The sequence below is a fragment of the Physella acuta genome, unplaced genomic scaffold (assembly GCF_028476545.2).
Source record: "Physella acuta isolate Inbredline_101_S28 unplaced genomic scaffold, ASM2847654v3 ptg000502l, whole genome shotgun sequence".
NCBI classification, from domain to species: domain Eukaryota; kingdom Metazoa; phylum Mollusca; class Gastropoda; family Physidae; genus Physella; species Physella acuta.
The window spans coordinates 672,946-699,383 of NW_026732021.1; the positions used below are offsets into that span (position 1 = coordinate 672,946).

Genomic DNA, 26,438 nt, shown 5'->3' on the forward strand with positions numbered 1-26,438 from the left:
AAAATATTTTACATGGGAAACTAATTAATCCTTTACAAATTGATTAGGCATCCAATTAAGTCAAATTTTATGTCAGACTGCATTGTCATCGGGTCTTGACCTAAGTGTCAAGTTTGAAACGAATCAGTCCGTTAAAAGTAGTCGAAATTTCGCTCGTCAGGTTCGATTTATGGCTGACGAAAACAAAAACACGACAGATAGACAAAGGAAGCAAGCTAAATAATTATGTCTCCTTTAGAAAGTAGGCTATAATTTGCCGCTGAAATGTAATAATACACTCATTGATTGCGCAATTTTTTTTTTCTCATAAAAAAATATAAGTATTAAAAGATTGTTCAAAATCTGATGAATTGATTGTGCAAAGAGTTATGTACAGTAAATTTTTAACTTTCATATTAAACATGAAAATTCTATATAATCTTACTAAATTTTTGAAAAAAAAAATTTAATTACACATTTGGTAAGGGATAAAATTATAGGTACATTTGTAAAAAAAAAAAACTTGTAAAATTAAAGCCGTTTGGGAACCATTGATTTAACTCATTTATATATTTTCGAAAAGCCATTTGGAATTATTTTATCAATTCAAATATTTTTCAAAAACTGTCCTCAACCTCTTTTTGAAGTCAACTGGAATGGCCAGGGAGACTAAAACAATAAAAGTCAGAACAGTTGTTTTCTATGGTAAAATTTCACAACAGTGATCAATGGTGTATAGCGTAGTATTGTATTTATATTAAATAATATAACATCCCCAATAACCACAACACCCTGACTATACTAATCCAAAATTAAAAATAAAAGTACTGCTAAATTATTATAATAATACTAGTAATTAGATCTAATTCCTTGACTATTTCTAGCCTTAATGAAACCGGAAGTATTTTTTTTTTTACTTTTTACACAAATGTTATAAAATATTCAATTTTTGTTGAAAATATGCTTTCTGGTAACAAAAATTTGGAACCATCTGTGACGAACTGAAGGTAATCTAAATGGTTCAAGTTTATTGGGAAATTTAAAAAAAAATAATTTAAAAAATAAATAAATTCAGAACAGTCTGTCAATTGACCTTCAAGCAATTTGTAGTCAGAGTTTCTTCCAGGCATCTCTTCGGAGGGGCTAAGCCCCCCCGAAAATTTTTTACCACCCCCCCCCCCCCCAACGAAATGAAATTTATATAATTTATATAGAAAATATATACTTTTAACAGTGTCCGCCCCCCCCCCCCCCGAAGAAAGTTTACCGCCCCGCCCCCCCCCCCCGGAGAAAAAAGTCTGGAAGAAACACTGTTTGTAGTAACCTTTATGCTCGTATGCTTTGAAAATGGCCACCGTAGAAACTACTAATTTTAGCCCAAGTTGTGACGTTGACATCCGGTCAACTATGTCGAACACCTGCTATGTCTTGGTGCAACTACGGATATCGCACAAAATTCTTTCCAAACGTTCTCTTTTCAAATTTTTAAAAGTTCTTGAAAGCTTTGGTCTATTTTAAAACCAGTCCAATATTTAAAACGTTGTATAGCTCTCGATTGTTTGTGAGATTTTGGTGACTCAAGATGATTGCGTTCATTCTTCTTTGCTTGCCTGTGGCTCTAGTTTGGGGTGAGTACACTGGGTTCATGACTATATGGGTGACATACCGGTGGGCTAACAGGTTAGGTAGGTAGGTGATATACAGGTGGGCTAACAGGTTAGGTAGGTAGGTGATATACAGGTGGGCTAACGGGTGGGCTAGCAGGTTAGGTAGGTAGGTGATATACAGGTGGGCTAACAGGTTAGGTAGGTAGGTGATATACAGGTGGGCTAACAGGTTAGGTAGGTAGGTGATATACAGGTGGGCTAACAGGTTAGGTAGGTAGGTGATTTACAGATGGGCTAACAGGTTAGGTAGGTAGGTGATATACAGGTGGGCTAGCAGGTTAGGTAGGTAGGTGACATACAGGTGGGCTAACAGGTTAGGTAGGTAGGTGATATACATGTGGGCTAACAGGTGGGCTAGCAGGTTAGGTAGGTAGGTGATATACAGGTGGGCTAACAGGTTAGGTAGGTAGGTGACATACAGGTGGGCTAACAGGTTAGGTAGGTAGGTGATATACATGTGGGCTAACAGGTGGGCTAGCAGGTTAGGTAGGTAGGTGATATACAGGTGGGCTAACAGGTTAGGTAGGTAGGTGATATACAGGTGGGCTAACAGGTTAGGTAGGTAGGTGATATACAGGTGGGCTAACGGGTGGGCTAGCAGGTTAGGTAGGTAGGTGATATACAGGTGGGCTAACAGGTTAGGTAGGTAGGTGATATACAGGTGGGCTAACAGGTTAGGTAGGTAGGTGATATACAGGTGGGCTAACAGGTTAGGTAGGTAGGTGATATACATGTGGGCTAACAGGTGGGCTAGCAGGTTAGGTAGGTAGGTGATATACAGGTGGGCTAACAGGTTAGGTAGGTAGGTGACATACAGGTGGGCTAACAGGTTAGGTAGGTAGGTGATATACATGTGGGCTAACAGGTGGGCTAGCAGGTTAGGTAGGTAGGTGATATACAGGTGGGCTAACAGGTTAGGTAGGTAGGTGATATACAGGTGGGCTAACAGGTTAGGTAGGTAGGTGATATACAGGTGGGCTAACGGGTGGGCTAGCAGGTTAGGTAGGTAGGTGATATACAGGTGGGCTAACAGGTTAGGTAGGTAGGTGATATACAGGTGGGCTAACAGGTTAGGTAGGTAGGTGATATACAGGTGGGCTAACAGGTTAGGTAGGTAGGTGATTTACAGATGGGCTAACAGGTTAGGTAGGTAGGTGACATACAGGTGGGCTAACAGGGTAGGATGTTAGGTGATTTACAGGTGGGCTAACAGGTTGGCTAACAGGTTAGGTAGGTAGGTGAAATACAGGTGGGCTAACAGGGTAGGATGGTAGGTGAAATACAGGTGGGCTAACAGGGTAGGATGGTAGGTGATATACAGGTGGGCTAGCATGTTAGGTAGGTATATATCATAAAGGTTGGTCAGCATTCAATATTAGTAACCCCGTATTGGACCTGGTGATAATGGTGAGTTGAATATGTTCAACTGATCCTATTACTTCAATTTTATTGGTAGTCCTCACGTGGAAATAAGGGAAAGGGGGGGGCAATACATAGTTTAGTTTTAATCGCACTCAAATTCAAATCTTTTCAGAGCTCTCCCTATTGTACTTTCGCTTATTTATTCATTTTTTAAAAACGATACAAATTCATCAAGAATGTGTTTTAAATGTATTGTCTTATATATATATATATATATATATATATATATATATATATATATATATATATGGTGTTTTAATGGCTTTAGGTGCGTGCCCCCACATCATCACACGAGCTGAATGGGGCGCCAGGCCCCCCAACGGCGAATGGTACCTGACCAACCCCGTCCAGTACGCCTTCATCCACCACTCGGCCGGTCCAGACTGCCATGACAGGACCACGTGCCAGAACCAGGTGAAAATATTCCAGAACTATCACATGGACACTCATGGTAAGTATCAGATGGTCACTTGTAACGTATCACCACTATACCTTAAGAGTTGAACTCTTGAAATGTATCACCTTGTCTTACCTTTACTGTTTCCCTGTCTCAGGCTGGCCAGACATTGGATACACCTACGTCATCGGTGGAGATGGATCCGTGTTCGAGGGTCGTGGGTGGGATAAGGTGGGCGCTCACACCTTGAACTACAACAGTGTTGGATATGGTGAGTATAAGTTTTGGTAAATGGAAGATGGGATCAGGTGTGTCAAGGTATGTTGGGTGTGTTTGTGTGTGTGTGTGGGGGGGGGGGGGGGCAGAGTTTTTTTCCAGACATCTCTTCGGCGCAGCCCATCCCCCCCCCCCCACCCCGAAGAATGTCTACCGTTCCATTCCCCCTCCTCCCCCCCCCCCCCGAACGAAATGGAATTTACATAGAAAATATTTACTTTTACGAGTGTCCGCCCCCCGGAAAATGTTGACACCCCCCCCCCCCTCGGACTAAATTTTCCGGGCAGGGGCGGACACTGATAAAAGTATATATTTTCTGAATCCCCAGTCTTATGACTCAACTGTACTGACTCTCTGCCTTATGACTCCAACTGTCCTGACTCCCCAGTCTTATGACTCCAACTGTACTGACTCCCCAGTTTTATGACTCCAACTGTGCTGACTCCCCAGTCTTATGACTCCAACTGTACTGACTCTCTGCCTTATGACTCCAACTGTCCTGACTCCCCAGTCTTATGACTCCAACTGTACTGACTCCCCAGTTTTATGACTCCAACTGTGCTGACTCCCCAGTCTTATGACTCCAACTGTGCTGACTCCCCAGTCTTATGACTCCAACTGTACTGACTCTCTGCCTTATGACTCCAACTGTCCTGACTCCCTGGTCTTATGACTCCAACTGTACTGACTCCCCAGTTTTATGACTCCAACTGTGCTGACTCCCCAGTCTTATGACTCCAACTGTACTGACTCCCCAGTCTTATGACTCCAACTGTACTGACTCCCCAGGTTTCTGTCTGATCGGCACCTTCACGAGCCACATGCCAACGGCCGCAGCCCAGCAAGCCGTCAAGGACCTGATCGACTGTGGCGTGCAGCTGGGTAAGATCCGAACCAACTACGTCCTGAGGGGACACAGGGACATGCCAGGTAGCAGCACTGAGTGTCCTGGTACCCAGCTGTGGAACGCCATCAAAAGCTGGCCACATTATTAGATCCGACATAAACATTAGAATGTATTGTATTATTTATTCATGTCTTGTCAAAGAAATAAATGATTTTTGAAACAGCTTGAAGCATCTCAGTGGTGTTTACACTTAATTATAAGCGTTTTATAACTGTACCAGTTGTGTTTGATGTTGAATGTTGATTACCATAGCTGTATTTGTCAAATACTGACAGCTAGTTCAGTCGCCATGTGAATCATTGTGATCGTGTTTTGACACGTGTTATGGAGACAGTAGACGGTGTAAAGATTTCTCTTTAGATCTAACGATCCATTGGATATAGATGAATAATGGATAAAGGGATAGTTTGGTCAGCCCTATGCCCAGCCGCCTCTACTTTCCCTGATTTGAGCTAAGTATCTATCAGAGTTCCACTGACTTGAACCCGGATTCGAACTCGAGATTTTCGGGTTAACTGTCTAATGCTTTGCTGCTAGGCCACACAGTCCCGCGTGGCGGTATAAGACTAATTAATGTTTGTAATTTCTGAAACTTGAAAAAGTTGCTTTCTCGGGAAACAAAATTTAAAATAAACTCCAAACTGACACCGTAAGGTTAAAAAAAAACACTAAAAAAATAAACAAGTGTGTTGACCTTTACTTTGAGTGTGTCTTATGGACAGCTGTTGTTTTGTTGTTTTTTTTAAAAAAAGGAAACAATAAAACATAGTAAGTGTAAAAAGATATCTTAAAAATATGAAGGATCGACCATCTGTTTTGATCAACGGTGATAGGACCACGACCAAACTAGCTTAACAGGCTTGTACTTCAAAATAAATGTGTATGTTAAGAATCAAACCAATCAAATGAATGTGTGTGATAACTATGTACGATACAAATAAAATTGTGTTAACTAAAACAGAGCAGTAGTAATCTATTTAGGCCCGAGTGGATAACGTAAACAATTTAGAAAACTAGAGTATGAACAAAACCTAGTTCCCAATCATGACAAAAAGGGCACTATCCCCCCCCCCCCCCACACACACACTAATGACCAGGGTTATTAAAGTCGCTACATCCAGCCTAAGAACTGATTTCTGTTGTTAATTTTTTCCGTCCCATCGCTTGACTGTCGTGATCAAGCAAATCGTGATCTCCGCGATCAGGATAAGATAAGGATTTGACCTGTCGATCTAGGTCAAGGCTGGAATCGGTGGGTCTTATCTTTTCTAGCGCCAGCTTTTAGTTTTGTTGAATAAATGTGGTCTCTTGTAAGACACACCTCCAGCCCGCATAGGGTGACACCATCCGTTGTGGTGACACCATCAGAAGTGGTGACACCATCAGAAGTGGTGACACCATCAGAAGCGGTGACACCATCAGAAGCGGTGACACCATCAGAAGCTGTGATACCAAAGCGAAAATTTCTAAACGGAGAAAACAATACTTTGTCCAACGAAATTAGAGGCTGATTATAGTTAAATTCCGGGGAGGGGGGGGGGAAGAGAGGGGGCACTTGAAATTTTCGGAGGGGGGGACGGGGACAGACAACAATTTCAGGAGGGGGAAGGGGGCGGACACTATGTAAATTCTATTTTGTTCACGGGGCGGTTGACGTTTATCAAGGGGGGGGGGGCGTTAGACTTTCTCCCCCCCCCCCCCCCCCCGAAGAGATGCCTGGAAGACACACTGTCAACTAGACAACCATTGTACCATATGAAGAGGCTTGTCATAAAACTAAACATTTATGCATTGAATCATAAATTGTAACTCATAAAAATTAGGCGAAAAAATCTTTGTAAAACAAAACATAAACTCGTGTGTCAAATGAACCGGATCAAATGAGGTTGTAAGGATGTTGTGTGCTGGTCTGGTAGACAGGATCGCACCGCTTGTCTGTAGCCATCTAGCAGTTACTGCCTTTACGAAATTTGATTACGTTTTGATACAACAATAAAATACTTTATTTAATCAATTAAAAAAAAAATGTGTTTTATGTTTTAACGCAATTTTAAAAAAAACATTTGTCCATTTTTTAAAAATATTTTTAAAGAGACAAACGATGGTCTATTTTAAAAATAATTAAAAAAAACGTTTAGCATTAATTAGGTTACCTTAATTAATCCCAACTGAAAGCTCGTGTAGCACTGATCATTTTTTATCTGTCTGAGACTTGATGATCATGCTGCCTGGAGTTGCTTTAGTGCTGGCCTTCGTTAACGTTGGCTTGGTCTATGGTTAGTGTCGCTTGATTTGTTTACTTCTTTAGTTATTAGAACAAAAGTATGGCTTTAATTTACTAAACGTTACAATGATAAAATACAAAGATTCAACATATTAAACAGCTCATGATAACATAACAAAAAGGCATAATAATTGTATCAGTAAAAGTACTAGGAGGATCATCCATAAATGACGTTACGCTCCGTACCCCTCCGTCAGAGACCCTCCCCCCCCTCCCCAGAAAAAAAACTTTACAGCTCAGATTACAGCCCTCAAAATTCCAGTTGAATTTTTCTTAATAAAACGTCGAATTTTTTTCGTGTAAAATCTTCACTGAGCTCAGTAAACATGGAGTATGTTAATAAATTCCTATTACAATTTATTAAAACAGTTTTCCAAAACGCGAAATAACGGCTAACATTTTCTAACATTACTTTTGTTATAATGCAAAAGTGTGACGTCACACTATCTGAATCACTTCCCCCTCCCCCCTCATCACACACCGTCACAAAATTACACCCCCACCCCCCCCCCCACTCCCTAACCCTACTCGACTATGTAATGATTTATGGTCGATCCCTAAAGAATATTTTCTCTCAGTGACCTCTAGAATAACCTGCTTCACAATGTTTTTTGCTAAGTCACAATGTTTTGTTTCGATGACAGGACAGACCCCAGTTTAACTGAAGCTTACTCAGTCTCGTCATACCAAAGTTTTTTTTTTTCTGTCAACCCAAACCCATAACAAACTTTTTTTTCCTACTGTAGGTGCCTGCCCTCACATAGTGACCAGAGCCGAGTGGGGCGCCCGCCCCTCAACCAGCAACAGCCACCTAGTCAACCCCGTGCAGTACGCCCTCATCCACCACACCGCGGGCGCCGACTGCCACGACAGGGCGACATGTGTGGCGCAGGTCAAGCTGACACAGAACTACCACATGGACGGGCGTGGTCAGTCTACTGGCTTACATGTTTCTGTGGGGGCGGAGGTGTGTGTTGGGTGGGATGGGGTTTGTGAGTAAAATAGGTCACCAAAAGTGCATCTTTACCCCACACACATCCATTGGTGATGGCTAGCAAAGAAGTGATTTGATAATTTCTATGTCTAAAACGTTGAAATAGATGTTAATATCATCTGTTCAAAGAGAAAGGGCACCCAATAACAAGGTAGACAACTAGTGTATCGAGCTGCCAATAATTGTAATCATTACTTCCCTTGCTAGGAAAGAAAAAACGAAAGTGATTTCTGTTTTCACACCAGCATTGCATGACCCCAATTTTAGGCTAACTATCAAGAATTATACTTTGCTAGTCTAATCCCAAACCTATGACTAGCGCTAAACATTAACACGAAGACGTTAAGAAAAACTAAGAGTATCAAACACAAAAAATTTAAACTAATTTCTAAGAAACAGTACATTTTTATTTTAAAGAGAAATAACAGATAAAAATAGTCTCATTGCACATGCATACGTACAATTCAGCGAGCCTCATACTCACAAAACTGTTCAGTAATAGTCTCATGTACTTGTAAATATTTTATACTCACAAAACTGTTCAGTAATAGTCTCATGTACTTGTAAATATTTTATACTCACAAAACTGTTCAGTAATAGTCTCATGTACTTGTAAATATTTTATACTCACAAAACTGTGTTCAGTAATAGTCTCATGTACTTGTAAATATTTTATACTCACAAAACTGTTCAGTAATAGTCTCATGTACTTGTAAATATTTTATACTCACAAAACTGTGTTCAGTAATAGTCTCATGTACTTGTAAATATTTTATACTCACCAAACTGTTTGATCCCCAAGGCTATTCTGACATCGGCTACAGCTTCATGATTGGTGGCAACGGTGAGGTGTTTGAAGGTCGAGGCTGGGACAGGACTGGCGCTCACACGCTCAACTACAACAGTATTGGCTACGGTGAGCACTGGGCATTGTCCCCTATACTTACATAATGTCTAGAGCATTGGGCATTGTCCCCTATACTTACATTATGTCTAGAGCACTGGGCATTGTCCCCTATACTTACATAATATCTAGAGAGAGTGGGAACATTGTAAATAGTGTAGCTATGTCTATTGACAACATGTCATTTTGTCTCAGGTTTCTGTTTTATCGGCACCTTCACAAGTCACGTGCCCACGGCCGCTGCCCAGCAGGCTGCTAAAGACCTGATCGCCTGCGGTGTTCAGCTGGGCAAGTTCCGGTCTGACTACATCCTGAGGGGACACAGGGACGTCGGGGCGACCGAGTGCCCGGGCAACGCTTTCTACCCAGTTATAAAAACCTGGCCACATTATTAATGTACACATTCGCGAAACTATAGGCCTCCACATATTAAGACTTTATCCATACGTGTGTTGAATTAAAGCTTTTGTTTAGTTCGCAGTTTTTGTGTGTTTTTTTCCATGTTTGTGGCAAATCCTGTAATTCAATTTTAACCCACTTTTAATGCAGCGTTCTCGTTCAAACTTTTCAGGTACATCATCTGCAGAGTTTCTTCAAGGCATCTCTTCGGGGGGAGGGGGGGGGGGGGCAAAGCCACCCCGAAAAATTTTGACCGCCCCCCGAACGAAATGAAATTTATATAATTTATATAGAAAATTTATACTTTTAACAGTGTCCGCCCCCCCCCCCCCCGAAAATTTCAAGTGCCCCCCCCCCCCCCGGAGAAAAAAGTCTGGAAGAAACACTGATCATCCGCGATGACAATGTTAGAAAGTAAAACCTTTTTTAATGCACTATAATATATTTAAAAAATAAAAAAAAATAAAAACTTGCGTTCTAAAATAGAAGTTTAGTTTGCTCATAAAATCTGTTTTGTTTTATTTCTTTTTAATTTTTTTCAGTGCATTTTAGCCTACAGATTTTAATCTGTAACTTTTTAAGTACATTTATTTTTTGCAGATTAAATTATTTAAAAAAATAACGTGTCGCTGAAAACAGTTTTGAAGCTTTTTCTTTTGGCAAACGCAAAAGTTTTGCGTTTACACAATTAATTGAAAATAAATTAAATTTACAAAAAAAAAATTAGACTGAGAAATAACATTTAGGCCCCTAGCCTATTTTTATCGAGTGTGTTAGTATTGTTTTGTTAGGCCTAAAAATAAGATTTTTATTTTTATATTGACCTCAAATCTGATTGGTTAAATCTGAGGCATTCGATAAATGTAAAAATGGAATACTTTGTTTGTGGTCGTAACTACGCTTAGCGAGTTATTGCCCATGAACGATTGAGATCTAACAAGACAAGATACGTATGATGTAGATCTGAATCTAGAACTTAACAGAATAATATGAAAGAAAAACGTTATTTCAAGGCTAAATTAAGCCCAATATTTGGGATAATATAGTGAAATAAAGTAGTATTTGTATGGCGTGGGGATTAGGAAATGTTGAACTTTTTAAAAAGAACAGTAAATTTGAAAGCTTTCTCAAAAGATGTTTGTCAGAGCAGGAGTTCGAAAGAATTCGTGGATATGAGTCGTGTGTTGTGGTATCCGAAAAAGAAAATAAAGCCTTTAGGTTCATTGTACTTAGTGATGAAAAAATTTATCTGACTGAGAACCCTCCGAAAACCATTGAAGAGGCAGTCCATCTTAAAGATATTGTATCTGTTGAACTGGTAAGAAATAATTTATTAATTAATTATAATATTAATTATTAATAATTAAGCCTATTAATAGAATAATAGGCCTAATAATTATATTAATATTTAGGCTAGGCATAGTAATTATTTAGTAATTATTAGACTAGTAAATTATCCTAACACTAGTAATTTAGGCCTATTAATTATTAATTATTTAGTAAGGTAATCTATCATTTTGGGTACGTAAAATCGCCTGCGGCTATTAATGTACGAAAATGTTACCTCATTGTCAAGGCTTTAATAGAAGTATATTTTGATATGTTTGTGTCAAATATAATAGATAAATGAATAATAAACCTAAATCAATGGCTAAATAAGTAAATATATCAATATAGGCCAGAAATCAACTTTAAACAGCAGTGTCTGCGAGCAAGATTTGCTATATAAACAGCAACCATTTGTAAAATAGAGTGGCTTCCCCCTGAATCTTGCGCTATAAGCTTATAAAAATAAAACGTAAACAAGATAGTAAATGAGCGTGGTTGCATCTGTTGGAAACATCACTAGTATTCATTTATTACTGAAAAGTTTTAATTCAATTGTTTAAAAACAGGTACATAAATGAAACAAGGAAACATTTTTGTATTTTAAAAAACATAAATCCTCCTCAAAATGTGAAATAATTATTAAAATTTAAGGAGTCACCTGTTTTTCACATTACTAGTCGCGGACGATTTTACGTACCCAAAACAATAGATTACCATTAGTAAATTATATAAATGATCATTCCAATTAAAATAACTAATAATTTGAGTTAAAACGTCCTTTTAGTTAAGAGCAAAATTGACAAAACCTTACAGGGGTTTTGGGGGGGTGACACCATGACGTAAACCTGCTAACGGCATAGAAACCTTTACTACATCCAACTGTATTTATAACCGACTATGTCACTATAGGCCTAGATGATCATCGTTAGTATTATCTGTGCACAGTTTAAAGCTATCGCAGGGTGGAGAGGGGTGAAACCAACTAAACGTTGCAAAATTTGCCTGAAGAAAAAGGTTTTCTTGAGCATTGTCATAACTGACACGTCAATCCACATCTGTGGTGGAGAGGTATACACAATATATATATATATATATATATATATATATATAGGCCTATATAGATTTTTTTTTGCGGCGGGGGGTGTGACACAATTAGTTGCCGTCCCGGGTAACACCTGACCTAGCGATGCCACTGAGTGTAGGCCTATTTTGCTCCTAACTCTTGTTCTCAGCTGTAGTCCTTACTGAAATTACATTGAATGCTAACTCAGGTAAATTATATACCATACTTTATATCAGGCCTCTTGAAAAAACAGATATTGATAATACATATTGTATATCCACAATGACATAATTAATATTGATGTTACTTAACAGTATCTAATAATGCCATATTTCTGCTTCAGTATTGGTAAGCCTTTAACAGGAAAGAATCAAAATGTTTACTCATTCTGTAATATGAAAACAATTTAAAAAAAATATCAATAGTAAAATACTAAAATCTATGTCAAGTTATTTATACACTAACATCACAGATATTGTTGATACTTTAACACCCAGAATCAGTTTTGGAGTTGAATTATCTTTAGTAAATGATATCTCTTAGTCATACTTATCATTATCCTATTGATGCTGATCAGAACTTACTAATTGGCCAAACCCACAATTAAAGTGGACGTAGTCATGAAATGCCCTGTATATTTCTAATATAAAGCTGCCCAGTCCTAAAAATATAACTATAAAGTGTTAGTGTAACTTGATTAGGAAGTACATTTTTTTATTAGCCTTGTTAAACAAATTCTAAGTTTGAAATAAATTAGTTTACTATCTGACAACAAATGGTAAGCTCACTTGTACCCGTTTTTCTTTGTACAATATTACAAAAATGAATACATATTTAGCAAACTCTTTATAAAAAAACTTAATTAAGTTATACAGTTTTTTCTTTACTTCACCTGTTTGTGCTAAGCCAAATGGTTTTGTTCAACTAATCAAAATAGTATAGACTTGTAAGAACTTATTTAATATTTATGATAAACACTTGGATTGTTAACCAAAATATTTTACTAAATATTTAATTTGGCCTACTTTCTTCTTCAATTAGTTGACCAAGTAATTAATATATAATTAACAGTACAACAAAAATAAAACAAGCAGGCCTACAAAAACCTTTATAAAGCAATCCTGTAAATACACTCCAAATTTTTTTTAAAATCTCTGACTTAAGAATATTTCTAAATATATTCAAGTTACTAATTCACTATCAATTGAGATTAAAAATTCGTGCATTATCATCTTAGATGCACTCAGATATAAAATTGAAAGAAATTGTGGTTAGAAATGGGGCAAAAATGAGTTCAAAGATTGACCACTAAACAATGTACCATCATTGTTAACCTAAAAAAGGTGTAAAATATCTTAAAATAAAAACTTTCAGTTAGTGAAAAGAAAAGTTTGGGATCATGCATTTATTTATAATTAATGTAAGGGGTCTTGGGATCATGCATATATTTATAGTTAATATAAGGGTTCTTGGGATCATGCAAATAATTATAATAATGTAAGTTGTCTCCAGGTAGTTTATCAATTTTTGTTGGCTGAATGTTATACAACGCTCCCTTTGATTTTCTCTGTTGTTTTTTAAAATGTAAAAATTGGGTTTACTATATTTGAGTTAATAAGTCCTTAGACTTGTTTATAAATGTTTTCTTCTAATATTTAATAAGGCTTATCAATTAGTGTTTCTATTCAGGGTGTGATTTGTCTAAAAAAATTATGTGTTTTCTATATTTTATTATATCTGTGTTTTTTGGTTGGGGTCCCATGAAGTTTCATGTAAAATGTGGAGTGGTGGTCAATGGCAATGTTGCGTTTCATTATATGATGTAGGTTTTGGCTAAAATGTCATACTTTATGTTATAAATTACATGTATGATCCCTAATGGAAGATTTTATTTAATCAACCAACATTATAATATTCTTCAGTGTCTACTAGCCATAACCACATAATTAAATAAGTCATAGTGCCAGTAAGAAGGCTAAGCCTTATAATGTAATGATTACAGCTAGTTAATAAAATAAAATCTTTCTTAGTGAGCATGTCAGATTTGTAATCTGGCAAACTGCCAAACATTTTATCATATTCTCTGAGGAAAAAAAAAACTGACTGCGCATTGTGATATATAGCTGCTAATAGCATTTTAAAAATATTATTGCATAACAATATGTTGATAATTTGTTTCATTTGTTAGTGATTTGTTTCATTTGTTTATAGGCTTAGCGTTAAGATAAATTGAAAATTGTTTTTATTATCATTACTAAAAATGTTTTGATTGAACAAAAATTAAATAATTGTTTGTCATCTTTATATGCAATTTTTGCTATATAAAATGTAGTCATTAGACTTGGATCGATATCTTTAAAATATACACCAACAATGTAAATGACATTTAGATATTGGTACAGTATAGTACTGCTAAAGGACTTCCACTTATCTAGTTCTAGGTGGAGATCAATAATGATTAGAAAGTGCTATTGAACTGTTAGGTTGAGTTCTTTTCATATCAAGTTTAAACTCCAATAGCTGTGAGGTGATAAGAACGCTATTTAAGACCAGTCTATTGACTTTAGAAACTCCACATTTGTCATGGTTTGGTAGCCTATAGTGCTGTACTGGAGGGTGTACAATTATTCTTCTCACACTTTTAAAATGTAGCTCATTTTAAAAAAAGATTGCATTAGCTCTCTACATAATATCTTCTGGTTGTAAAATGTATTCTTTGATTAAACTTATTGAACCATTCCCTGAAAGGTCTATCATGGGGCAGAATCAATTATAATGTCACTTAGTAGCTACATGTTTGAGAGACCAGTTTGATAAGCTTAAACAGGCCAGATTCTATTTATAGTTGATACTTAAAATGTGAATGTTATCTAACTACTAACTACCTTGTATGTTTGAGTTTAATAATTATTACTATATTTATATTTTCAATATGGTTGCCAGATTCTATTTATAGTTTATACTTAAAGTGAGAATGTTATCTTACTACCTTGTATGTTTGAGGTTAATAGTTATAACTATATTTTCAATATGGTTACCATAATCAAATTTTGAGGCCAGTCGAGCAAACTGGAAGAATGCCATTTCCTAGTCAAATTAATGGGAAAGGTGTTAAGTGTTAGTCAACTAGGTCTAGAGGGCTAGGTCCTGAGGAATAGTCAACTTGGTCTAGAGGGATAGCCTACTTGAAATAAAAGGTCTTAGATTTTCATTTGTTGTACAATACTGTATAGTTAAAAAAAAATTAAAAACTGTTAATTAAAATTAAAGCATTTTCCCCCCATAAAAGTTAATAAGTATAAATGCGATTTTTACATTTTTACATGTAAGAACAGCTCACATTCTTCACTATATTTTTCTCCTCATACAAATAACACAACAAAAATCTAGAAATCTGAAAATAATTTTTGTTACAGGTCAATGAATTCCCAGAATTTCTAAGAGGAAATGAGAGGAACAATGCCCAGCACATTGCTATCACATACATGACATTTGTACCCAGGCGCAGGTCACTCCGCAACAAGTCCAAAGGTTCTCAGAGAGGATCAGTCGTGTCACTGAGTACTGATAGGTAGGTTTGTTGATAGGTTTAGTAGTTAGGTTTGTTGATAGGTTTAGTAGTTAGGTTTGTTGATAGGTTTAGTAGTTAGGTTTGTTGACAAATATGTTTCTCATTTAGTACAGATAGGTTTGTTGATAAATTTGTTTCCCACTTAATAGATAGGTTTGTTAACATATTAGTTTGCCTACACATTTGTTAATGTTTTTTATTATTTTATCTATTAGTTTTGTATCTGCTAGCATTCAGATTCCCTGTCAAACTTATACATTTGTTAGTTTGACAGTTGCTAAAGTAAATTCTATTGAAATGTAACAACAGTTATGTGACCTACTTACATAGTGTACTTTAAAGTTAACTTGCAGTTATAAAACCATTTTATTTTTAATGGTTAAAGGGAGCGAATAATCATGCTACAATAGGTCCATTTTTAATGAAAGGATTTATTTTATATATATATATATATATATATATATATATATATATAAATTAGCTTACCTTTTTAAAAAAACGTTAAAAATATATATCTTGGACAATTGTAATTGTTGACAAGGTTGTTTTTCTTAGAAAATTGATTCATTCATTTTAAGGTAGCTTAAAACCAGACAAAGTTGTCATACAAGTTTATAGAATTTTTAATCAGTTGTAATAACCTGGCAAAAATATGTTATGAAAATTAATTTCATGTTTTGTTTTATGTTTAAAACCCTCATTTATAGGTCTAATGCATCCACACCAATTGGTTATGACAACCCGCTAGACAGCAGTGCCCCAGAAGATCAAGGCTACCTGACCCAGAGTTCAGCCAGCCTGCCAACCAGCCTGCCAACCAGCAGGCCAACCAGCAGAGATAGCACTAAACCAAGCGCACTGCAGAACAAGAAGAAGAAGAAAACTCCAGGGTTAAATGACAGCCTCGACCATGAAAGTATCCTACGCTCACTCAAGGTAACCCATTGCTTTGAAGAGTCATAGCAGCTACAACTTTGTCAGTATTTTAAAGTAATTTTGTTTTTAAAAACATTCACAATTTTTATTTTGATCAGTTATTTTTGGAGTTGGTTTTAAAGTCATTTAGTTGTTCAACGAATCTTAGCCACAAATTATTTCATTTAGTTTTTAATTCTACTCAACAACACTAGCCTGATCTACTTTGTTTTTGTGTGATGACTGCCACTATCCAACAACTTTTAACAGGAAGAGAAAGAGGAAGAGATGATGGAGACTATTGATGAACAGAACATGCCAACCAACAGATCAACTAACACAGAACATTCCAGAACAAAACCTCCACCACAAGGGAGACAACAGACCAGGACAGATTCTATAAATAGTACAGCACAGACACCTTTGTATACCCAGCAGAAGAATGGTGTGTCTGACAAGCAAATACTGCTACACACACAGTCCCAGCAACACACACAGGACAAGAAAGTTAACAAAACGGCTTGCTGTTTTTTATTTGGGTGCTACAGAACACAGAAAAATCAGGTAATAGATTTTGTGTACACTTTTTCAGTATCAAATAAAAATATTTAAATGAAAAAAAATGTTTTAAAAACACTGAAAATATTGATTTAGGTGGTCCCTGCCAGCAAAAGTGGCACCATCCCCGACAAACGCCAGTCTGTTGAACTCTCCAGCCAGATGTACAGTCAACAGAACACAAACTCTAACAATCTGTATGGCAACAGTCTAGCCCAGCTGAGTGGATTTCCTACTGCTAGCAGGAGCTCTTCACTGATTGGTTCAAGATCTGGGACACCCATGCTGGATACAGAGCGCAATATGTGAGTTTGTTTTCTCTGTCTTGTACACACCATGTACACATTATATTATGTGTGTTTGTTTTCTATGTCTTGTACACACAATGTACACATTACAATATGTGAGTTTGTTTTCTATGTCTTGTACACACAATGTACACATTATAATATGTGAGTTTGTTTTCTCTGTCTTGTACACACAATGTACACATTACAATATGTGAGTTTGTTTTCTCTGTCTTGTACACACAATGTACACATTACAATATGTGAGTTTGTTTTCTCTGTCTTGTACACACCATGTACACATTACAATATGTGAGTTTGTTTTCTCTGTCTTGTACACACCATGTACACATTACAATATGTGAGTTTGTTTTCTCTATCTTGTACACACAATGTACACATTACAATATGTGAGTTTGTTTTCTCTGTCTTGTACACGTTGCTCTATATGTTGTTACATTTTTCTCTGTTGTACAAATGTACACAATACTAAATGTGAATTCTAACTTAACATTTTTGCATTTCTTTGTATTTGTTAATATAAATTACAGATTAAAACTTTGCACTTGTTAAAATAAATAAGAATTAGATATTTCCCACTTGTTAAAATAAATAAGAATTAGATATTTCCCACTTGTTAAAATAAATAAGAATTAGATATTTCCCACTTGTTAAAATAAATAAGAATTTCGATATTTCATCTTGTTAAAATAAATAAGAATTAGATATTTCCCACTTGTTAAAATAAATAAGAATTAGATATTTCCCACTTGTTAAAATAAATAAGAATTAGATATTTCCCACTTGTTAAAATAAATAAGAATTTGATATTTCATCTTGTTAAAATAAATAAGAATTAGATATTTCCCACTTGTTAAAATAAATAAGAATTAGATATTTCCCACTTGTTAAAATAAATAAGAATTAGATATTTCCCACTTGTTAAAACAACTGTAACGTGACATCAACAGCAACCACTTAAACATGTCCACCAGTGACTTGGGCAGCTACATCTCCTTCAATGGCCTTAACACCCTGTCTGTTGATGGTCTACCTGTGCCGCGCAGGTGTGTCCTCAATGTCTACATCCTCAACCAGACCTCACCTCTCCTCATCCTGCTGAAGAGTGCCTGGCACAACTACATCATAGTGAGTCTTGTTAACATTAAATCTTAGTGCAAGTTCGGAGCTTAAAGTGTCTGGCACAACTACATCATAGTGAGTCTTGTTAACATTAAATCTTAGCACAAGTTGGGAGCTTAAAAGTGCCTGGCACAACTACATCATAGTGAGTCTTGTTAACATTAAATCTTAGTGCAAGTTGGGAGCTTAAAGTGTCTGGCACAACTACATCATAGTGAGTCTTGTTAACATTAAATCTTAGCGCAAGTTGGGAGCTTAAAAGTGCCTGGCACAACTACATCATAGTGAGTCTTGTTAACATTAAATCTTAGTGCAAGTTGGGAGCTTAAAAGTGCCTGGCACAACTACATCATAGTGAGTCTTGTTAACATTAAATCTTAGTGCAAGTTGGGAGCTTAAAAGTGCCTGGCACAACTACATCATAGTGAGTCTTGTTAACATTAAATCTTAGTGCAAGTTGGGAGCTTAAAAGTGCCTGGCACAACTACATCATAGTGAGTCTTGTTAACATTAAATCTTAGTGCAAGTTGGGAGCTTAAAAGTGTCTGGCACAACTACATCATAGTGAGTCTTGTTAACATTAAAACTTAGCGCAAGTTGGGAGCTTAAAAGCTGTTTTCTTGTGATAAGCTAAACTATATTTTCTCATTGAGAATCCAAACCTTGCTTCACTGTTACAGAAATCCACCCTGGCCTTGGAACCAGAAACTCTAGAAATTTCTACCAATCCCAAAATCTTGTCAGCTAGTAACAGGTCAGTGACTGAGAATAGAATTATTTACTTTCTAACTAACCACAAAGTTATATTTTTGTTACATACACAACATAACACTTTTCTCTATAGAGATATTTGTAAACTGAATATTTTACTAAACCAATGTATAGATATAATAAACCTAATTTGCAGTGTTTCCTGCTGATGAGTACATTTTCTCCAGTCTCAACATTTACATTAGTTTTATTAACCTTTAGCTGTACTAACACTATTCTCTTTTAAACATTACAGTGAATTAAGTTGGAGGTGAGATTATTTAATTTCAGAGAATATTAATAATGCTTTAAATAATTTTTTTCATCATTAGTCAAAGAGGCGAATTGTTTCTTTGTCTATCCAATTTTTTTATTCATAAAAGATTTTACCAATAACATGAAATTAAAATGCTGAAATTTTTCTCAGCCTGTAATAGAATCTTATATTGTTTTTGAAAACACTTTACAGGGCACATGTAATTTAAAGAAAATAAATCAAAACATTTATGGCTCTGTTTTTGTTTGTTGAATAAAGTAAAAAATGCAAAAATGAGTAAAAACAAATTGATTTTTAAGAAGTTTAACTTTAAAATTGCCTCCGCTTTTTGCTCAGTATAAATTCAGATGTTTTAATTGCTATTCATAAAAACAGCCAGTGCTATTTATTTTCTCTAGTTTATTTAGATTTTATACTAAAATTTTTTTTTATATTAATACATTACTTTTAGAGCTGGTTTTATCTTTCCATTCTGGCTTAATTTTTTTTTGTCTGCTGATGTTTTCTATACTCTCGTTAAAATTCTATTTCTAAATTTCCTTTAAATTTTTCCCTTGGCAGAAAGTTTAATAAAATAATTATTATGGTTTATGATTTATATTGTTTTCTAATTGTGTATTGTATATAAATATTTTTAGAGAAAAAGTTGAACACGAATACCTTCAGCTAAAGAGGCGTCTGCTGCAACCCAATCTTTCCATGGAAGATCAGTTTGTTTATATAGATCAGCTGTACAATGCAACTAAGTCCAGCTTTATAATCAAAAAATTATTTTGGAAGGTAGATTTAAAATTTCTTTTGGGTTAATGGCAATACTTTGAAAAAGTTTTTGGTTGAAGTTTTTTTAACCATGAAAAGTGCGATTATTAAGTGTCCTGTTTTAAAATAAGTACAGTTTATTGAAAATCTATTTATGAAGTCATTTAATAAATTTTTTCTGTGATTTTCAGTCCAGGCTTATTAAAATGTGATTAAAATGTGCTATAAGAATGTGTTAAAGCACTGCTTAAAGTTTTTTTATCTATGCAGCACTCTGATTTGTTTGCTCTCCTTGTGACTGAGCTGAAGAAATATGTGCCTTGTTCAAAATCGTCACTCACTTCTGAGGAAGGAAAGATTCAAAGAGCGGATGAAATGGAGTAAGTTTTAGACAGCTTTTGCTTAAATGGTAGATGTTCTTTACTTGTGTCTAGAGAAACAGTGACATTGACAGGACATCGGACCACTACCTGTAAGGTGAAACAGTGACATTGACAGGACATTGGGCCACTACCTTTAAGGTGAAACAGTGACATTGACAGGACATAGGACCACTACCTGTAAGGTGAAACAGTGACATTGACAGGACATTGGGCCACTACCTTTAAGGTGAAACAGTGACATTGACAGGACATAGGACCACTACCTGTAAGGTGAAACAGTGACATTGACACACCTGGTTTGTATTGTACCACTACCTGTACAGAATACTTGACTCAGCCGCTGTGATTTGTTTATATTTCCAGGTTTTCTATCCTTGTGTTGTCAACTTTAAACCTGATGTTCAACTGCTGTGATGTGTTTATATTTCCAGGTTTTCTATCCTTGTGTTGTCAACTTTAAACCTGATGTTCAGAGAAACAGAAATTGTGCCATCAAGGCTACACACGCTCAAGCTTGAAGGGTGAGCTCACTCTGTACTCAGCTCTTTTATTTGATTCATTGCCTGTTTCTCTCATTATTTCATTAGATTTTTCAAAGATATACACCTATTTACAATGTTGCAATGAAAATAAAAATATTTTGTTCAATTATGCATTAATGAAATTAATATTAGTATTATTTTTAAATAAAGCAGAGTTAAAAAAACACTAATGATTCTTAAAACTTTTGTTATTTTAATAAACTTTTGCTTATATTTATAATAAATATTTAAAGAAAATTAGAAATATTGTTTTTTTTCTGTAGTAATCAAGGGGAAGCAACCAGTGTGATTAAGGTTTACTTTATCTCCCTTTCTATTGTCCTTGTTTCTCTAGGGGCAAACACCTGTCTGACCTACTGAACATAGTGGTCAGCCAGCCAGACCTACCCTACCAGCCACTATCAAGGCACTGGTCCACACCAGCTGTTGGTGCCAAGGGGACAGATGTCAAAAGAAATGTTAATGAGGAGGTTGGTAGATGATGGTCATTAATTTATTATAACTTTGTTAATTAAAAAATGTTAATGAGGAGGTAGATGATTGTGGTTAATTTATTATAACTTTGTTTATTAAGAAATGCTAATGAGGAGGTAGATGATTGGCATTAATTTATTATAACTTTGTTTATTAAGAAATGCTAATGAGGAGGTAGATAATTGGCATTAATTTATTATAACTTTGTTTATTACACTTATATAAATAAATAACATTTATGGTTCAGTGTTTTAATTTTACTGTAGATTTAAATATTATTTTCTGATTTTTGAGTTAATTGCGTAGAGATTACCTCATAAGGTGGTTTGTTCTCTAATTGTGTTAGAGATCAAACTGTTGAACCTGGAATAGCTCCAGCAATAATCCCAGCCACCATAGCAGATGTAATACTTATGATTCCTAATTACATAGCAGATGTGATATTTATGATTCCTAATTTATGGTCCAACTTTTTTTGATCCAGTTGGTCAGGTTAAAAACAGAATACACAAAGACTGCCATTTGTTCTCTATTTGAGCTCTTCATGGTGGCTAAACAGGTCAGTCAGATAGAACATTTTGCATTCATTTTCTTTGTTCTTCTATTAGAAATTTTTTTTTTTTAAAGTTTATAAATTGGCAACTAACCTACATTTTTTGGTTGATAGGCAGCAGGTGATGAGCTAGAAATACTGTCAGTGTCTGGCATGATTGGCGCATGTACCAAGCTGAAAGCCACGGTGAGGAGATTTTTGTAACATTTTCTGCAAAACTTGCTGCGACAAAATTAAAAATAAATTTTAAGCTACAGCAAAACAGACAAGATAGTGTTAAATTACATTTAGTGTTTTCAGCTCAGTAGATGTAGAATCAAATGGTAAGTTTATTCATCAACTCTGTCAGTAGATGTAGAATCAAATGGTAAGTTTATTCATCAACTCTGTCAGTAGTTGTAGAATCTAATGGTGAGTTAATTCACCAACTCTGTCAGTAGTTGTAGAATCTAATGGAGAGTTTATTCACCAACTCAATCTAATTGTGAGTTTATTCACCAACTCTGTCAGTAGTTGTAGAATCTAATGGTGAGTTAATTCACCAACTCTGTCAGTAGTTGTAGAATCTAATGGAGAGTTTATTCACCAACTCTGTCAGTACATGTAGAATCTAATGGTGAGTTTATTCACCAACTTTGTCAGTTGATGTAGAATCTAATGGTGAGTTAATTCACCAACTCTGTCAGTAGATGTAGCATCTAATGGTGAGTTAATTCACCAACTCTGTCAGTCGATGTAGAATCTAATGGTGAGTTTATTCACCAACTCTGTCAGTAGATGTAGAATCTAATGGTGAGTTTATTCACCAACTCTGTCAGTAGTTGTAGAATCTAATGGTGAGTTAATTCACCAACTCTGTCAGTAGATGTAGAATCTAATGGTGAGTTTATTCACCAACTCTGTCAGTAGATGTAGAATCTAATGGTGAGTTAATTCACCAACTCTGTCAGTAGATGTAGCATCTAATGGTGAGTTAATTCACCAACTCTGTCAGTCGATGTAGAATCTAATGGTGAGTTTATTCACCAACTCTGTCAGTAGATGTAGAATCTAATGGTGAGTTTATTCACCAACTCTGTCAGTAGTTGTAGAATCTAATGGTGAGTTAATTCACCAACTCTGTCAGTAGATGTAGAATCTAATGGTGAGTTTATTCACCAACTCTGTCAGTAGATGTAGAATCTAATGGTGAGTTTATTCACCAACTCTGTCAGTAGATGTAGAATCTAATGGAGAGTTTATTTGTCCTCAGGAGAAGTTTGTTGACCGTCTGGTTACTCAAATCATGGAGCTGGTCAGCTTGTCCAGGTTTGAACTCCTGACCCCGACCCAGTCCATGTTTGTCTTTCAGATGTTTACCCTGCTGCTTACATTTGTGGAAGTCAACAAGTCAGTCATTAGCTACGTACGGAACAATTACTTTGAGGAGTTTAAGTAAGCCATATTACTTGCCCATGTGATGTTTATGATTGGTCTCTCTGTGATGTTAATGATTGTTGCCCCTGTGATGTTAATGATTGTTGCCCCTGTGATGTTAATGATTGTTGCCCATGTGATGTTAATGATTGTTGCCCCTGTGATGTTAATGATTGTTGCCCCTGTGATGTTCATGATTGTTGCCCCTGTGATGTTCATGATTGTTGCCCCTGTGATGTTCTATGATTGTTGCCCCTGTGATGTTCTATGATTGTTGCCCCTGTGATGTTCTATGATTGTTGCCCCTTATGATTGCCTTCTAGTGATGTGATCTGACCTGTTGCCAGGTATTTCATCCAGACACCTGCTGTGTCCAGGAAACTTCCACCACAGTATCCAATCACAGCCACAACAATCAACATCATTGACCAGGTGGTGACCAAAATTCTTGGAACTCATTGAACAGGTGGTGAACAAAATTCTAGGAACTCATTGACCAGGTGGTTACCAAAATTTAGGAAACAGTTGATCAGGTGGTGACCAAATTTTATGAAATAATTGAACAGGTGGTGACCAAAATTCTAAGAAATCATTGAACAGGTGGGGACTAAATCTAGGAACCCAATAAACGGGTGGTGACCATAATTTTAGGAAAGCTGGACAATTGTCATGGCCAATCGGGTGTGCAGATAGAAGGAAACGTTTAATGTAAACATTTGTTTGAATGTAAACATTTGTTTGAAGACAATCTCTTGTTGATAGGTTTGCATTGTGGACATGGTTATTTGAAATTTCATGGGAGAGCACTGATCAAATTTTTTTTTAGCTTGTTTTCATCAAAGAGAATTGATCAATCAAAATTCTTTATTTTATTCTAGTTACCTAAGTAGTTAATCTCTGAGTTTGGTGATCAATTTATTGAACTATTCAAATAGGTTTCTTGATGGTTAATTACATCACATCGTTCAAAAGTCTTCTGCAATCAAACTATCACCATTTTTTCTTTTTGATTTCATAGAACAATTTCTGACTTTTTTTTGTGAATAAAGTTTTAGAATGTAATAGTTAAAAAGTTGATATATAACAAAAAAGTGCTCTGTTATATGTGACAGCTTACTGCTACCACTGTCTTAAAGCTAATTCATTGGAAATCAAAACATCATATGCGTGGTTACCTTGGAAATGAAGACATTGAATACTTGTGTTACCATGGAAATGAAGACATTGAATACTTGGGTTACCATGGAAATGAAGACATTGAATACTTGTGTTACCATGGAAATGAAGACATTGAATACTTGGGTTACCATGGAAATGAAGACATTGAATACTTGGGTTACCATGGAAATGAAGACATAGAATACTTGGGTTACCTTTGTGTATTTCCTCAACTTGCTCAACCTTTGTCTCATTCATTTTTTCATTTTTCGAGTCTTGTTTTTGTTAGAATTTATGACCAGGAACAAATCCTGGTGTCACCAGCAGCTTTATGTAAATAGCCTTTGTGTCTTATACTACACTTTTTATCATTCTCATTTCAGCTTTTATTTATTGCTTATTTGCCTTTTATATCCATCTTTTTTAAACAAAATATTCTTCTGAAAATCTAAAAAAAAAAAAGATTTTCTATTCATTCAATACAATTTGTGTTTGAGCTTTTGATTTGACTGTATAACATGGTAAAAATATAACGGCTGTTGTTTGCTTAAGAATATATTTTGTATATTAAGAGTTCTAAAATAAATTTTATTGTACATTCCTCTTTGACTTTACTAAACTGTTGAGTTGCTGTCATGTTTTTCATGAATTGAAATGGCATATGTTATGAATTATGATTAGAAATGTTAACATACACTAGTAAGAATAAGGTTCACATTAGCAATTTAGAATTCATTTCATCCAGAAACAAAGTATGGTAGGGCCCAAAACCACAATTTGAGCTTTAGAGCTAAGTTTGTCCTTAAAATAACACTACATCTCTTGTTTTATGCACAAGAGAGTTCTGCAATAATTGACTCTTGACCTTCTGGTATAGAACAACACAGTATATATATTGTGTTTATAATTATTCAGGCAATGATTGGTTGATTGTTACTGTCCAGACAATAATTGATGCCACCCAGTCAATTATTGTTAAATTCATGCTGTCCAGTCAGTTATTGTTAGACTGATGCTGTCCAGTTAGTTATTGTTAGACTGATGCTGTCCAGTTAGTTATTGTTAGACTGATGCTGTCCAGTCAGTTATTGTTAGACTGATGCTGTCCAGTTAGTTATTGTTAGACTGATGCTGTCCAGTCAGTTATTGTTAACCTGATGTTGTCCATTCAATAATTATTGTTGGACTGATGCCGTCCATTTAAAAAATAGCCCCATGATCCTGGCAAATGATGTCATGTGCCTTGCTTGCCAGATGTCAACATTTACCTCCCTTAAAGTTATATCTACAGACTTTTTATTCTATTTTATCTCCCCTTAGGGTTATATTGACTTCTTGTTTTATTCGCATGCCTATTTTGTATCAGCATACAGTGGTGTCGTGTGACCTATACAAAATGTGTTTTGTATCAGCCTACAGAGCCACAGTTACACACTTGATACAGCTTACAACCTTTCTATAGATCACCACACAACTAACCCTAGCCATACCACTATAATCACAGGACAGACAGAACCACTTAAAAGCAATATTTTTTTTCTTTCATTGTTGTCCAACTTTAATACGTCGTTTGCTTTTGGAAGAGCTATTGTAAAGTCCAGCAAGTTTTTCATTTATAATTTATATTCATTTGTTATTTTAAGATCAATAAAATTCAACTTTATGAAGATTTTGCCTTCTTGTTTTTTTTTTAAAATCAATATAATGATTGTAAAGTGTGTTTAACATAACCAATAAAAATATTAACAAACCACAGCAAAGTTGAATGTTAAATCACTGCTGCTGTATGGAATAGTGGCTGAGATAGGCGAGGGCGTGTGGGCGCCGGCCATAGGGGGCGCCTAATAGAGGTAGGAAAAATTAAATTCTCATTCTGAGCTGCATTACTGAATTATCCACAGCTGATGTTAAGAAAACAGACTGCCCCTGGGCATTACAGACTTATTTAATTACATGTTATCTACATCAATTGTGTGACCCCAGAATAACAACTGTTAAGCGACAGTAGTAAAATGCGACCCAACTTTTTTA

The 26,438-nt window shown here is 35.6% G+C and overlaps 3 protein-coding genes across 4 annotated transcripts; all 3 read left to right on the forward strand.

Annotated features, from left to right (window-relative positions):
- Positions 1-1,423: 1,423 nt before the first annotated feature.
- On the forward strand, positions 1,424-4,822 carry LOC131944665 (peptidoglycan-recognition protein SC2-like). The gene is made up of 4 exons (XM_059305437.1): positions 1,424-1,607; positions 3,337-3,519; positions 3,623-3,736; positions 4,531-4,822. The coding sequence occupies exons 1-4, from the start codon at positions 1,562-1,564 to the stop codon at positions 4,734-4,736; spliced, it is 549 nt and encodes a 182-aa protein (XP_059161420.1). The 5' UTR covers positions 1,424-1,561; the 3' UTR covers positions 4,737-4,822.
- Positions 4,823-6,807: 1,985 nt separating this feature from the next.
- On the forward strand, positions 6,808-9,306 carry LOC131944617 (peptidoglycan-recognition protein SC2-like). The gene is made up of 4 exons (XM_059305306.1): positions 6,808-6,924; positions 7,679-7,861; positions 8,729-8,842; positions 9,026-9,306. Exons 1-4 carry the CDS (start codon positions 6,864-6,866, stop codon positions 9,223-9,225), a joined length of 558 nt encoding a protein of 185 aa, XP_059161289.1. The 5' UTR covers positions 6,808-6,863; the 3' UTR covers positions 9,226-9,306.
- A 785-nt stretch (positions 9,307-10,091) lies between these two features.
- Positions 10,092-26,076, forward strand: LOC131944672 (uncharacterized protein C12orf56). 2 transcript variants are annotated; one of them, XM_059305446.1, is made up of 16 exons: positions 10,092-10,547; positions 15,038-15,192; positions 15,900-16,128; positions 16,378-16,671; positions 16,762-16,970; positions 17,924-18,101; positions 18,776-18,849; positions 19,102-19,116; positions 19,761-19,902; positions 20,152-20,261; positions 20,696-20,785; positions 21,141-21,276; positions 21,765-21,839; positions 21,948-22,019; positions 23,086-23,267; positions 23,597-26,076. In XM_059305446.1, the coding sequence occupies exons 1-16, from the start codon at positions 10,296-10,298 to the stop codon at positions 23,709-23,711; spliced, it is 2,328 nt and encodes a 775-aa protein (XP_059161429.1). In that variant the 5' UTR covers positions 10,092-10,295; the 3' UTR covers positions 23,712-26,076. The 2 variants fall into 2 exon arrangements, with proteins under 2 accessions (XP_059161429.1, XP_059161430.1); XM_059305447.1 differs by lacking the exon at positions 19,102-19,116.
- The last annotated feature ends 362 nt before the right edge of the window (positions 26,077-26,438 follow it).